This window comes from Pelodiscus sinensis, chromosome 1 (genome assembly GCF_052426305.1).
Source record: "Pelodiscus sinensis isolate ZL-2025 chromosome 1, ASM5242630v1, whole genome shotgun sequence".
Classification (NCBI taxonomy): domain Eukaryota; kingdom Metazoa; phylum Chordata; order Testudines; family Trionychidae; genus Pelodiscus; species Pelodiscus sinensis.
Window position 1 is genome coordinate 121,718,931 of NC_143052.1, and position 14,755 is coordinate 121,733,685.

The 14,755-nt window shown below is 44.1% G+C and overlaps 1 protein-coding gene across 1 annotated transcript in view; it reads right to left on the reverse strand.

Annotated features, from left to right (window-relative positions):
* Nucleotides 1–14,755, reverse strand: part of TM7SF3 (transmembrane 7 superfamily member 3) — a 32,788-nt gene that overhangs the window by 4,484 nt on the left and 13,549 nt on the right. Inside the window, exons 2-10 of the mRNA XM_006127681.5 lie at nt 13,953–14,107; nt 10,644–10,794; nt 10,029–10,149; nt 8,824–8,995; nt 6,807–6,984; nt 3,749–3,835; nt 3,148–3,228; nt 2,232–2,384; nt 152–249 (exon numbers count right to left, since the gene is read on the reverse strand). Coding sequence (XP_006127743.2) covers nt 152–249; nt 2,232–2,384; nt 3,148–3,228; nt 3,749–3,835; nt 6,807–6,984; nt 8,824–8,995; nt 10,029–10,149; nt 10,644–10,794; nt 13,953–14,107 — 1,196 coding nt within the window. The remainder of the gene's footprint in view (nt 1–151; nt 250–2,231; nt 2,385–3,147; nt 3,229–3,748; nt 3,836–6,806; nt 6,985–8,823; nt 8,996–10,028; nt 10,150–10,643; nt 10,795–13,952; nt 14,108–14,755) is intronic.

Sequence of the window (14,755 nt, forward strand, 5' to 3'; positions counted from 1 at the left end):
CAAGTGAGGGGGCAGGTGCTAAAGGTTTCAGGGAACTCTTTGGAGAGCTGCACAAGGCTCTTTGATTCCACCCTAAGCAAACCTCTTCGTCTACCCACTCTGTTGTTTTCAACTGTTGTAGAGAGTGAAGCCAGGTAGGGCAAATACTTACAATTCTTGGACAGCCAACAAAGACTACTGGCACCATCAATGCTATGCAAGAAAAGGTCACCCAAAACACAGCATCATCATGGAAAACCTTGTAGTCTCCTGTGAAGAGACACTACGTTGTGATTCAGCCACTAGTGAGACTTCATGTGTAAATGGAGTTGATTTTGCAAAGTAAAGAATAACAATTGATACTACTTTAAGACTAGAGCAGGGAGGGGCAATAATTTTTGTCCAGGGGCCACTTCAAAAATTTTTGAAGTAGCCCTGGGCCATGCCAAAAGGGGCAGGGCTACCCTACCCCCAGACAATCATTGGTCTGGGTGTGGGTTAGCTCCCTTGCCCCCCATTCCCACTAGGCATCCATGACCTGGAAGAGGCATGTCAAGCTCCCCCACCCTAAGGCCAATCAGGGCCTGGGGGCAGGGGAGCGTGCAAAGCCTCCTCCCACCCTGCGAGGAGCACGTGGCACTCAAGTGCCGCGAGCTACTCGCAGGGCTGGGGCAGGGTGAAGGAAGCTTCACACAGCTCCCCTGCCCCCAGCCCCTAATTGGCCTGGGAAGCATATGAAACTTTCTCTGCTTTGCCCCCACTTGGTGGGCTGGATCCGGCCCGCAGAGGCCATTTTGCCCACCCCTGGACTAGAGTATCATCTCAATATATAGGGACTTCTGGGAATAAATGCATAGAGAGTATTGTGGGGAGAGATTGTATAGTTACATATGGGCAGCAGAACAGATCAACCACTGAATTTCTTGCTTTCTATTTCTGTTCATTGTGTTATACAAAATCACCACTTTCATCACTTGCAGTCTATTGCAATAGCCAGTGGCTACACTGCTGGATTTAACAAACAACTGTACCATAGGAGTACACAGTAAAACTAACGGAGAAGTGAAAATGTTGATAAAAAAAATTGCCCTCCCCCCCAAAAAAAGAAAGCCATGTTAAAACCTGAGATGTCAAAAGAGCTTTAGAAAAAATTGAAAAGATTCCAACTGCCTTACTGACTAGATGAGCTTATAATCCAAAGGCCACAAGCTCTGTGTGGGCAGATCCCCGCACCAGTGAAGAACACCACTGACTTCAATAGGGGTGCACATACCGAGATTATTGCAGGATCAGTGTCTAAGTCATGCACTAGTGAACTCTTTCCTACACTTCACAGTCCAAACTGAAAACCTACAGCTTGGAACTGTCCCTTCTCCCCCATGTCGTTTTTGGCTTGAGGGTTTATGTTTGCTGGAGAAAGAGGAAAAACAAGGGACCGGTTCTGAGTTCAGTACTGCCATGGCACTGCAAGATAAATGCCATCTCTGGAGATATAAAAATCAGAGAGAAGGAAGTAGCTTGGGTTGACACTACTTTTCCAGAAGTACTTCAGTTCAGTAGCCTAGCTGTAAATCAGGCTTTGAAGTAGTGTTGTAATTAAGGGGTACTAGAGGAACAGCAGCTGCATCTATTTGTGAAGTCACACCAGACACTGAAGAGCACATCGGTACAATTAGGAGTAAAACTCCTCCCTCCAAGGCAGCACTGTGCACAAGGCTTTTTGTTTGTATGTTCATCTCCAACATGCCACCAAGCAAGGAGCAGCTCTCAGAACATCTTCAAGCAAAGTCTCTTCCCCAAGTTACAGGATTGCAGGTTCTCTATGGGTGTAACCTACTGGGGGACGGGAGAAGCAAGTATGTATATACAAGCATGGGGAATAATGTTGGTATTATGTTAGATTTCTGAAAAAGCAAGTACACTAGGGATGGTCCCAATACAGAGTTTTTTGTGGCCTGCCACATATCAGGGGATTTGGCTTTTTAAAAGCTCATTTTATAAACTACATTTTGTCTGTATGCTACAGCACTTGTCACTTTAAACGTGCAGCAGAAAAGTGCAACATAATGCTCCCAGCCTTCCACAGATCAGCCAACAAGTGGCATCCTCCCCAGAGGCCCAGTCTCTAACGCTGTAGCGGTAACAAAACATCAGAAGCTACTACCCCCCCTAATCCCAGCAGTTTGGTGACAACGTAGCAGTACAGTCTCTGAAGACCTAGTCAGACTAGCGGAAAATGCTAAAAGACATACCTAATGGAGTGAAGAAGATCACTGATGAGAAGAAGAATCCCAGCACAAGTCCAACAATCAACATACAGAAAAGGACAAAGCCAAATCTCCACCAAGAAGCAACCAAGAGAAGCCCTCCAACAAGTCCAGCTACTGCTGTCAAAATCAGACAAACTGAAAAAAAAAAAGAATGGGAAGGGGTTTGGTGGGGGAGGGAGAAAGGGTAAGAAAAGCATCTCCACAATGCCAAATTCCTTTAAAACCCAGTTTTGGCAAGGTTCTAAAAGATCACAGTGATTGAGGTGATATGCAATGCTCCTTTGATCATATACAGTCAATTCTACTTTTATCTGGGCAAACCCAATGGATAATGAAACCATTAACACTGCATTTCAGCCAGTACACTAGGCTATAAACTAGTCTTTAGTTGAAATGCTTCCCAGCACTGATCAGAATACCAGAATCAGGATGAGACTCGGGACTTGGTAGTGTCATTGCATTAAGAATCCTAGGCTAGTGCTTCAACCAGAAGGCCACCCTTTCTTATTGCAATGGCAGTGGAGGAAGAGGCACAATGCAAATGGACTGCTTTCCAAAGTAATAGCCTTCCTCTAGTATCCCAATCCAAACAATTTAATGTCTGCCATCCTACAGTTCACCCCAACTCAAATGTAACTGCTGGCTCATCATCTGGTACTTTAGATACTTTAGCAGTTAGGCTTTTAGATACTATTTGGACAATTTCTACTGCCAGGCTAGTGATTGTTAAAAATGGCAGAGTCACATGTTAATCATTACAGAAACTTGTTGGCCCTAACGAAGGGCCATGATACCCATCCCAACTGATTTCAATGGAACATTGCCATTGACTCCAACCATGCACTCTCTCATGCTCCCCTCCTCTCCCCCCCCAAAAAAAAAATTTGTCTTTACTTACCATCATAGCTAACAGAGGTTATTCTAGTAAATAATATAAAGGAAAAGAATCCTGTGACAATGAAGCCCATGTAGAACAAATCTAAAATAAAAAAAGGCAAAAATGTAGTGTGGTATGCAAGTTCTGACAATTTTCAATTCTAAGCCTGCTTTTGTGTACAGTTAAAGACCTCTCTTCTCCAGGTACTGAGATGTTTGTTATAAAAGTAGTTTGCCCAAAGTAAAAAAACAAAACACAGACCCACACAAACATCCGACACTGGTAAATGAAGTTAGCTCACTTCTTCAAAACTCAGAGCCAGCCTACAGTAAGACTGCCCTTCCCCCTCCATCTAATATTAGTTTCCTGTTCTGTGACATCTATAGCCAGTTTCTCATCAACTGCAGATACAAAATTTTCAGCCCATTATAAAATTAAATGATTTACAACAGTGAGTATCCTCCTGTAACATTTACAGCAAACCTCATTAAATAGGAGATAAATACATGTGGGCTCAAAAGTGAGGGGTATGCAGATTATGGTTTGTTCAATTTACAGCCAGGAAGCTCTATTAAATTCAAAACAAAGACAGGAACACCTCTGCCCCTACATTCCACAGTACCTGTTTTCCAGAACCTGTGCCCAAAGAAGCAAATAAAGAGACCAAGAACAGCAAAAATGGTGAAGAATATTTTGGTGGAGAGTCTTCCTATAAAGAAAGAAAAAAAATAAAGTTGGGCATGCTTATGCAGACACAGTTGTAGAGAAGGTAACAAGTCATGGCCACAAGTACTGCTTGAGCTAAAGGAGCATCTTCTTTAATAGAAAAGGGTTTGGAACTATTGAGAAATTCCAATTATATCTCCAATTCCAGCATCAGTGCAGGAATGAGGCTCTTAACAGCAGAGCCTGAAGCAAAAGTTTAAGATGGCCAATCAAGTCACATGTCATTTAAACATATGATGTAAGTAAAATTACAGTGGTACGAGTTATCAATTATATTTCAGTTACAACATTCTACCAACCCTTAACCACAGCTTTGAGATGGCAAGTCACAACCCTCACTGACAAAGAGCCATAGTGCTATGACATAGGAAACAGCACTATTCAACAATTTAAAAGTCTGACGGACTAGCTACACTTAGTGCTGCTGTTGCACCATTGCAGCGCTTAGTGAAGACGCTCCTTGCACTGATAAGAGAATTTCCCCAGAAACAGTAGCTATCTTGATAGGAGAAGCTTTACTGTCAATAGAACCCTGAGCAGATACAAAATTTGTATTTGCATCTGCAGAAATGAGCTGGGGATATCCACATCCACAGATGTGGATACCCACATATATAAACTGGATATCTGCAAATTTGCAGGGTTCTAGATACAACATTGGTATCTGCAAAAATGATATGTGGATACCTGAGGACATAAAGCAGATATCTGCAGATTTGCAGGGCTTTACCTATCAACCCCGTACTCAGAAGCTCAGTCAATATAACTCCATTGCTCACAAGTGTGGATTTTCTACATCCCCGAGCAATGTAGTTATACCAATATAATTTCATAGTGTAGGCCAGAGCAAAGTCCCAAGAGTCATTTATTTGATACCTCATTCTCCATTAAACCAACTTGCAGAAGAGACCCTGCTCCCTCTAACTATCCTCATGAATTTGAGTTTCCTCAAATGTTCCGTTACAAGACAAATGACTTGTTCTTACTGATGTTATAACAACTGGAAAAGGGAAACTAGAGTTTGATTCTCTGGACATGTTAAGAAGATTATCCCATCTAAAGCTCTTTCCCACAGACTGCAGAATGCTTTTGTCAAATAGTTTAAATACCATTGCTTAAGTCAAAATATACAGTTTTAGAAGAGTATTTCTCTGCTGCAACTCATTTTCATGGGCCAAATTCTCCACTATTATGTCCCTCAAACAGTCATTTACCCCCACCAGCCATATACAGTAAAACTCCATTAGTCCGGCATCCAATGCTCCGGAACTCCTGATGGTCCGGCACCATCAGGAACCCGGAAGTGCTGGGGCAGCCGGACAGGCTTCCCCCATTCAGCTGCTGCTGAAACTGACCAGCAGCTGAATAGGGGAAGCCGGGAGCAGAGCAGCTGGGGTGCTGCCGGGTTGGTCTGGGGACACCTGGGGCAGAGCAGCTGGAGTGCTGCCGGGTTGGTCCCGCAGCACCAAAGGACAGCGCTGCAGGACCACCCCAGCAGGACCCCAGCTGCTCTGCCCCAGAGGTCCCCAATTCAGCCGCTGCTGAAACAGATCAGCAGCTGATTCCAGGAAGCCCGGGGCAGATCAGCTCTGCCCCGGGCTTCCTGGAATCAGCCGCTGATCTGTTTCAGCAGCGGCTGAATTGGGGACCTCTGGGGCAGAGCAGCTGGGGTGCTGCCGGGTTGGTCCCGCAGCATCAAGGGGCGGCGCTACGGGACCAACCGGGCAGCACCCCAGCTGCTTTGCCCCAGGCGTCGGGATTCAGCCGCTGCTGAAACTGACCAGCAGCGTCAGTTTCACCAGCAGGCTGAATCCAGACGCCTGGGGCAGAGCAGCTGGGGTGCTGCCGGGTTGGTCCCGCAGCACCGTCCTTTGGCGCTACGGGACCAACCGGGCAGTACCCCCGCTGCTCTGTCCCAGGCGTCCCCAAGAGCAGCTGGAGTGCTGCTGGGTTGGTCCTGCAGCTCCGTCCTTTGGCGCTACGGGACCAACCCTGCAGCACCCCAGCTGCTCTATTGCAGGCATCCCCGATTCAGCTGCTGCTGAAACTGACCAGCAGTGGCTGAATCAGGGATGCCTGGGGCAGAGCCAGACTATCGTAAGGGGGGGGCTATGAGGGGTCTGAGGTGGCATCCCTTCCCACCCCACTCCAGACCCCTCATAGCCCCCCCTTCTGATAGTCCAGCATATCTGATAATCCGGCACCCCCTGGGTCCTAAAGGTGCCGGATTATCGGAAGTTTACTGTATAAGGCTAGCATGACATGCTATAAGCATCAGAATGACAGCTTTCCTTCCATCCCTCACAGCTGTCTCCCATTCCTCCCATTCACTTTGTAAGCAATTTCATGAGCTGCCAGGAAGCAGTGAATAGGGAGCTATGCTTTTCGGCTGCCAGCACTCACTTGTGCAGTTAAGGTCAGAACGACAGTTATGTAAAAAAAATGTCACCTGCTTACTCAAGAGGTTTACTCCCTGCATTCAGTCATATTTCAACAGCTTGCTGATAAATACACTTCACACTCTTTATTTCCTTTCGCACTGACATTTTAACCTTGATATTAGAAGGAGCTGGATCCTATTGGCATCCACATGCCATATTCATTAACCAATACGTTTATTTGCCACATTCTTCTTACCGGTAGGACACGAAATTAAAAACACAGCTTAGGTAGCCAATTAAAGTGTAGCTGCTCTACCTGCACTTATGAATTTGGCAAGTAAGATATGGTGTCACTGAAAGAAGCTAACCCTACCACAGAATCACTTTTCATGCTTTCAAATGCTATGAAATTGGCAGCTTCTTGCTTTGCGTTTAATTTTCTCCAAAGCTGCTGACAAATGCAGAAACCCAAGCCCAGATCTGAGCATGTTACGTAGATCAACTCACCATGAAAGCAAGAGTGTGTATTTAAAAAACAAAAAACAAAAAAACCCACCGGTATTCTGGACTTACCAAGAGAGGAACAATTCTCCACCAGGTCAGTGAGGCTACAGGCATATGTATGAACAGGCACATATGCAGCAGAGGTATTCCAAAGTGGATCCCACACAATGACATTATAGATCACCCCTTGTCCAGGGAGTGAAGAGAAGTGTACATTGGTCTTTTCCTCAGTTGTTAAGGAAACCAGCTGAAAAAACAAAATTTGTCACCATTGATGAATACACTCATCTTACAAAAGGGATCTGCCCTTTTCCTCCATTGCATCATGCCTAGGGCATATGTCATTCAAGCAGAAAGTCTTGGCAAGCCTAGCTAATCAAGTTGCAAGATTAATCAGGTCAGGTATTTACTCTGGAACAATATTTAAATATCTAGAGGCAGAGTTAACTAAATGGGATAAGAACATAAGAACGGCCATATTGGGTCAGGCCAATAATCCATCAAGCCCAGTATCCTGTCTGATGACAGTGGCCAATACCAGATGCCCCAGAGGGAGGGAACACAACAGGTAATCCGCACATGATCTCTCTCGTCATCCGTATCCCGACAAACAAAGGCTACGGACACCATTCCTACCCATCCTTGCTAATAGCCATTGATGGATCTAACCTCCATGAATCTAGCTAGCTCTTTTTTGAACCCTGTTAAAGTCCTAGCCTTCACCACATCCTCTGGCAAGGAGTTCCAGAGGTTGACTGTGCACTGAGTCAAGACAAATTTCCTTTTGTTTGTTTTAAATCTGCTGCCTATTAATTTCAATTAGTGATCCCTAGTTCTTATATTGTGGGAATAAGTAAATAACTTTTCCTTATTCACTTGTTCCATGCCAGTCATGATTTTATAGACCTCTATCATATCTCCCCTTAGTCTCCTCTTTTCTTAGCTGAAGAGTCCAAGTCTTTTTAATCTCTCCTCCTATGAGATCCATTCTAAGCCCCTAATTATTTTTGTTGCCCTTTTCTGAACCTTTCCCAATGCCAATATAGCTTTTTTGAGATGAGGAGACCACATCTGTACACAGTATTCAAGATGTGGGCGTACCATAGTTTTATATAGAGGCAAGAAGATATCTTCTGTCTTATTCTCTATCCCTTTTTTAATGATTCCTAACATTCTATTTGTTTTTTGACTGCTGCTGCACACTGAATGGATGTTTTCAGAGAATTATCCACAATGACTCCAGGATCTCCTTCTTGAGTAGTTGTAGCTAAATTAGTCCTCCATCATATTGTATGTATAGTTGGGAATATTTTTTCCAGTGTGCATTACTTTACATTTATCAACATTAAAATTCATTTGACATTTTGTTGCCCAATCACTTAGTTTGGTGAGATCTTTTTGAAGCTCTTCACTGTCTGCTATGGTCTTAATCTTGAGCAGTTTGGTATCATTTTCAAATTTTGAGTCCCCCACTGGCCCTGTGCTCCCAGCAGTGCTTAGCTTTTGAACTGTAGAAAGACTCCTGCTCTTGCTACATTTCAAAGGCGGAAGCACAGCCAGTTCCCTGCTGCGTTCCTACCCCTTCTCACCATAAAGACGGTGCTGGGGGGAACCAGTGTTTAAGCCAGCTTCCCCCAGCACTGGATCCTGGTCCCTGGCTTGCTGCCTCTCTCCGATAGAGACAGCAGGGAGTGGAGTAGGGGCAAAATGACTAGCTGAATCTCTAGTTGACTATCCAATAAGCAAAATGCTTTTCGGATAGTCAACTAGTCACTTACATCCCTAGATCATAACTCTGAGGGCAAAACATATGCATAGCAATGTCTAACAGCAAGTAGTTTTACAAGATACCCATTTCACATGTCACACCCACAAGTAAACGTCAATACCAGTGGTGTCGGGACAACGAACAGAACCCAGAAGGAACTTACCTACCTATTATTCTATGATTCTATGATTCTATAGCTTCCTGGGGAGTCAATACTGCAGCTATTTGTTTCACCTCCTTCCCCTCCACACTTTTTTCTGAGAAACTAGAATTAATGTCAAACAAACTGTTTTTAATCCAAATGTTTGCCAAGCTTACTCGAATGCCATTGGCTCTGATGCTCTGCACCTCAGACATCTTTCGCAGGTGGCTCAGGAGTACAGTTTCTGAGAGATCATTCTCTGGTAAGAAATACTGATAGATGTCATAGCGTAGTCGCCATCTAGAGTTCTGGCCCGTATCTGAATCACACGAGGGAGGGTTGGCACCTCTGGAATTAGACAAACAAAAGTTTATAGTAGCCGCATCCCCAGGCCAAGAATCCTGGTCTTAGGTATGTATCAAGAATTGTCAGAAGCAGAACTTGAGATTTGAACACCAGTATTTCAACATCCAGATTCAAGGCTAGGCTTCAGAATTTAGCACTTTTAAGTAAGTTCAGGCTGAGAGTTAGGATTTGAATCCGTCTCCGAACTATAATGTAGGTTGTAAAATCTTCTGGGAAAGAGATTATGTTTTACTGTGCATTTCCACAGCACATAGAACAGACCTTGCCCTCATAGCGAATGCTTCACATAACCCTTGCAAGGAAATATAATTTAAATGACCATTTGGAACATCTGTCACAACAGCCAGGCAGACATTAGGAGAGAATTCACATTTTTTCCCCCCCAGGAGTAGGTTAAAATGAAGAAACAGAGCTAAAATAGAATCCATCCAACACCACAGAGCTTTAGAAAAGCCCTTCCTCAGAAAGAGTTTCTGATTTGACTAAGGCACAAATTCCATCTGGCCTTATATTCTTCCCCACCCTCGGCTCACAGCCATCTATCAGGATGCATTACACTATGCAGAAGATTATAACATGCAGTCCTAAGCAGTAAGATTAGGTAAGCCTGTCAGACAAGGGTCCTGCTATCATGGTAATAGAATGAAGAAAAAAAACAAAACCAAACAGTAGTATAAAATGGTTTCTAGAACAGACGTTTTCCATGAAGAATCATTGTCCCAATAACTGTCTACTGCTCACTAGGGTAAACATATCAGAAATTTTGACTAGTAGTATAGTCTCTCTTACAAGCTATGTGTATTCTCTTCACCCCATTTCTTCTCCCCCTCACAAAGTTAACTTATTTTAAGAATACACATCGTCAGTCACTCACCATCTACTTCTTTTGCTAGAAGCAGCATTCTCTTGCCAAGAGAGAGAAGCAACCTTTCCAGCAAAATAATATAGTTTATGAAGTATTTCCAGCACCTCACGAATGCAATACAAGGAAAGCTATTTGTTAAGTTACACACACCTGGCATATCCCAAGTTTGCAGGAGCAAATTTGATGCGTGTGTCAATTAAGTTATACTCTAAATAAATATTGGGATCAACTTCCAAGTTAAATTCCAGATTGCAGCCTCCAGGGATAGGATCTAAAAACACAAAGTAAGACCATTTGATATAGCAAATCTTTCTCCTTCATGCAGAATTCTCAGCAGCACAATGGAAAGAAGCTACTGTTAATAAATGCAACAAAAACTAAGGCCCCATTTGATATGAACCAACAGACAATCTAAAGATCTTGAAATCCAAGGTCCTGATCCTGCAGGTATACACATGCAAGTCAAAGGGACTTCAGTGAAACTCTGACTATATTTAAACATGATGATAAGTGTTGGCACAGGATTCGGGCTTTAGATTAGCAAAGCCTGTACAGCCAGCTCCAAAACAGCAATTGTTTTAATATAATGAGTTCTCAATATAATGAGTTGCTTAAATGCTGAGCCCAAATTTGGCATCCATTCCCAGTAAGTGTCAGGGCTTCTGGTGTGTTTAATGCAAGCTATGCATAGCACTGGGCAACAAATATGGCCTTCTAGAGAAAGGATCTTAACTCCATACCAAAATGGGGGGGGGGGGGAGTTACCTCTCTCAGTATAAGCAAAAGAAACAGCTGTGCCTAACACTTGGCTGGCATCCAGAGACTGCAGGTACCATGTGCACACATTCTGCTGAGGCCGAAGGATGGAAACTAACCCTTCATCTACTCCAGTTCCTGAGCTGTTTGCAAAGAGATTCTGAAAACAAACAGATAAAATCAAACATCTTCAGCACAGCAGTAGATTTTTGCACAGTGACACACACACATGAAGCTCATTCCTGAAAGCACACGTTATCTGGGGCACGTATCCCATTGCCAGATATCATTGCATACTGCAGACAAGTCAGCCAGCCACAGGCTTTTTAATTTTATTGTCATTTAAGAGGCAATGCCATTTTGTTTGTGCTCAAAAAAGGACAGTGAAGTGATTAGTTTGAAGTAACTCTCTCTGTCTTTTAAGTCCCTATGTTGCATTTCTTATTTACATTTATCATTCTGTTGCCTTTAAGAGGTTGCTTTCTTTAGGACTACACAAAAAGCAATGCCTTATGCAGCATGCACTACAGGTTGAACAACTCTAGTCCAGCACTCTGGTCCAGCAACATCCCATGGTCCAGTATGGTTTTAGTTAGCTGGATGTGCATTTATCCTGAGTGCAGCCAAGTTTCCCAGGGTCTCAAAGCGTGTTTACAGCCACCAGTCCTGGTTCCCAGTGTTCTGGGCAGTTATTTAGCTCTAATTTAACCTTAAATGTCTTCTAAGAGCCCAGTAAGCAGTGGAAGCGTTGGTAATGCTGCTGGACAATATTGACCTCCTGTGGTTCAGCAAATTCTCCGGTCTGGTCAAATACTGAGGGTGTCAGACTAGAGAGGTTCAACCTTATTGAATATTCAAGAAAAAAGGAGGGGGGGGCTTAAAGAATTACAAGAACAAACTTGCACAGCCATCATCACTATCAATCACAATTTGCCTAATTTTGTCCCAGGTACCCTAGGAGTGAGTCTTTCTGAAATACCCGTGAAAGTTTTGCTTAGGAGAATGGAGTTAGTCACATGAAAGTACCTTCAGTTAATCTCTGTACATTTTGTGCCGCTAACCAGTTATATTCTCACTGCAGCAGAGTATCTGCCCTTTAGATTACACTGTCCAATGTTACTGTTGCTGAACTGAAGCTAGAGTTCAGCAGCAAAAATGCTTATGCTTCATTAGAAAGAGGAAAAAAAGTAATGTTTGTCAAAGAAATATGGAGGATGGATGTGAGCTTTTAAGAGCTCCCCGCCCCCCCATCCCACATCCTAACAAAAATTAATCCGGAAGAGGCAACTTGGGGAACAAAACCACATAGAACATTTTACGAAGAGCCCTATAATATCCACATTGATAAACCTGAATTGCAATAGTCAAATGTTTGTTTTCCACTGGAAAGCACTAAGTGGGGAATAAGGTCAGTCATAGGCCACATAGGAGATGTTGCAGCATGTTTCAAAGGTCATTTGACAGAACCACAATAAAAGCTTCAGAGCAGTTTGCACCAATTGCTCCTTCATTCAGAATCCCAATAGAGAAAACAGAGCTTTGTGAGAGAATCTAAGAACACTAGAACTGGATGGGACCTCGATAGATCATAGAGTCCAGTCCCCTGCCCTCAGGGCAGAACCAAGCACTGTCTAGATCATCCCTGAGACGTGTCTGTCTAACCTGCTCTTAAATATCTCCAGTGACAGAAATTCCATAACCTCCCTAGGCAATTTATTCCAGTGTTTGACCACCCTGACAGTTAGGTTACCGTATTTTCCGGCGTATAAGGCGACTGGGCGTATAAGACGACCCCCTAATTTTCTAGTTAAAAGATAGGTTTTCATCTTATACTCGCTGTATAAGACTACCCCCCCCTTAAGAGGCCAACCGGCAGCGCCCCAGCGCCCCTCCGCCTCCCCGGCTTTGCTCCCGGTGTCCCTGGTCTGCTGGAGACGGTCCCCAGCAGACCAGGGGCACTGGGAGCAAAGCCGAAGCGGCGCCTGGGCTGCCCCGCAAAGCCGCGGAGGGGCTCGGGTAGCGGGGCATCCCAGGCGCGCCTGGGCTGCCCTGCTGCCGGAGCCCCTCCGCGGCTTTGCTCCGCGGCTTCCTGGTCTGCAGACCAGGGAGATGCGGAGCAGCTTTTCTCGCCCCAGAGTACACGGGCGGCGGGACCGCGAGGTCCCGCAGTCTGTGTCCTCCGGGGCAAGAAAAGCCCAGCGTATAAGACGACCCTCGATTTTTGGGGGATGTTTTTTAGCATAAAAAGTCGTCTTATACGCCGGAAAATACGGTAGTTTTTCCAATCTAACCCTCTCTTGCTGCAGTTTAAGTCCATTGCTTCTTGTCCTATCATCAGAGGCCAAGGAGAACAATTTTCCCCCCTCCTCCCTGTGACACCCTTTTAGACACCTAAAACTACAAGAGTATTGAGTAGACATGAGAAAGTCTTAAGCTACGTCTACACTGGGAAAGTTTGGCGATGAAAGTGCTGTCAACATGCAAGTAGCCAGAAGTGAAAACTGCAGTCAAACCAGCTTTTCTGCCTCCCATTATCAACATTTCATGGCTACATTGCTAGCACCCATTCGACAGATAAAGCAATGCAATGTGAGAGGGCATCCCACAGTGCAATGCTGTGGGAAGACAGAGCTGATCCCTGCGCTTCTTCGGATTTCCTTGTAGCTCTGTAGAGCTCTCTGTGCTGAGGAATGTCAAAGCAGCACAGCAGTCTCTTTCAACTCTCCCTCTGCACTGCTGCTGTGTTCCTACCAAGGCAGAACCAGAGCATTCCAAGGATTTGTTCTTTGTTCCCCAAATGGAGCAGCTCACTCAGCTGTCAGAGCTTTGAAAGGAGAGAGGAGCATGCCAACGGGGCACCAGAGATCACAAAACACTGAGCACAGCCATCAGGGTAGGCAGTGTCGGATAGCCAGTTTGCTCGACAAAACAAACAGCAGCGTCCAACACTGGCTCTTTATCAGCAATAGAGAGAAGGGAAAGAAAAAATTCTCTGTCAGGGCTGGAATATTTTTGTCACCATATCTGGGTGTTTTTCCCCGACAAAAGTCACATTGCAGTGTAAACACTCTCGCTGTTTTGTCACAAAAACTGCCTTTTGGTGACAAACATGCCAATGTAGACAAGGCCTGAGTTCTAACGTTTGGGAGCTCCAATATTAACAATATACTCTTGGTGCAGAGTTTCATTCCTCCCTCGCCTCCAGACACAAAATTATCCTTACAACAAAGCAATTTTCTAATTGTCCTCTTCCAAGGATGAGTACCACTAGATAATGCGAACACAACTGAGAAACTTGGATTCCAACTTCACACATACCTTATTAAAAGAGATGGTTATATTTTTTTGGTGGGAATGTACTTGAAAAATGACGACAGACGCAGTGCTTGCAATATTCCTTATTACAGCTTCCACTTGGATGGTCTTGTTAAGTAGCACATTTCTGAACTTGCCCAAAGAGAGTTCAAGAAGACCTGCATTAAATAAATATTCAACAATCAAAAAAGTTATGTTGGTATCTTTAAAGGGAGAGGAGGAAATAGACAGATGTAACAAATGTAAAGACTTCCAAGGTGCAAAAATTGGTCATCTGGAAACAAAGCAGAATTTGGTGTTAAAAAAATTCACCACCACCACCAGTAAACCTTACACCATCATAAAAAAAATAGTTGTTTCTGCAGAAGAAAGCCCTAATGCAAATTTAACCCAGGGACTCTCAGGAAGCGTGCATCAGAGGGGCTATCCTCAATAGAAACCTTATGCTGTGAAGAATGGAGTTAGGTCCGCATTTCTCAAAGTGTGGGGGGGCAGTCGCAAGCAACTTAGACAGGGGTCCTGTTTGAGAACCCGAGTTAGGTGGTAGTGCTGGCCATGACTATAAAGAAGAGCAAACAACATTGAGTATGGAATAAATAGGAGTTGAGTTAGCAGACATGCTGCTGAATGCCACTTACCCTTGTCTACTGGTATAACTGACTACTCAGTGCACTGCTCTCACAATATAGTGTTTAGACATAACAGGTAGAATCCAGGTTAGGGATGTTAGATACTGATTCATTTAATAGCAGCATAACTGTATCAAATCTTAGCAGTTACACAATTAGTCAACAATGCTCCCAGCC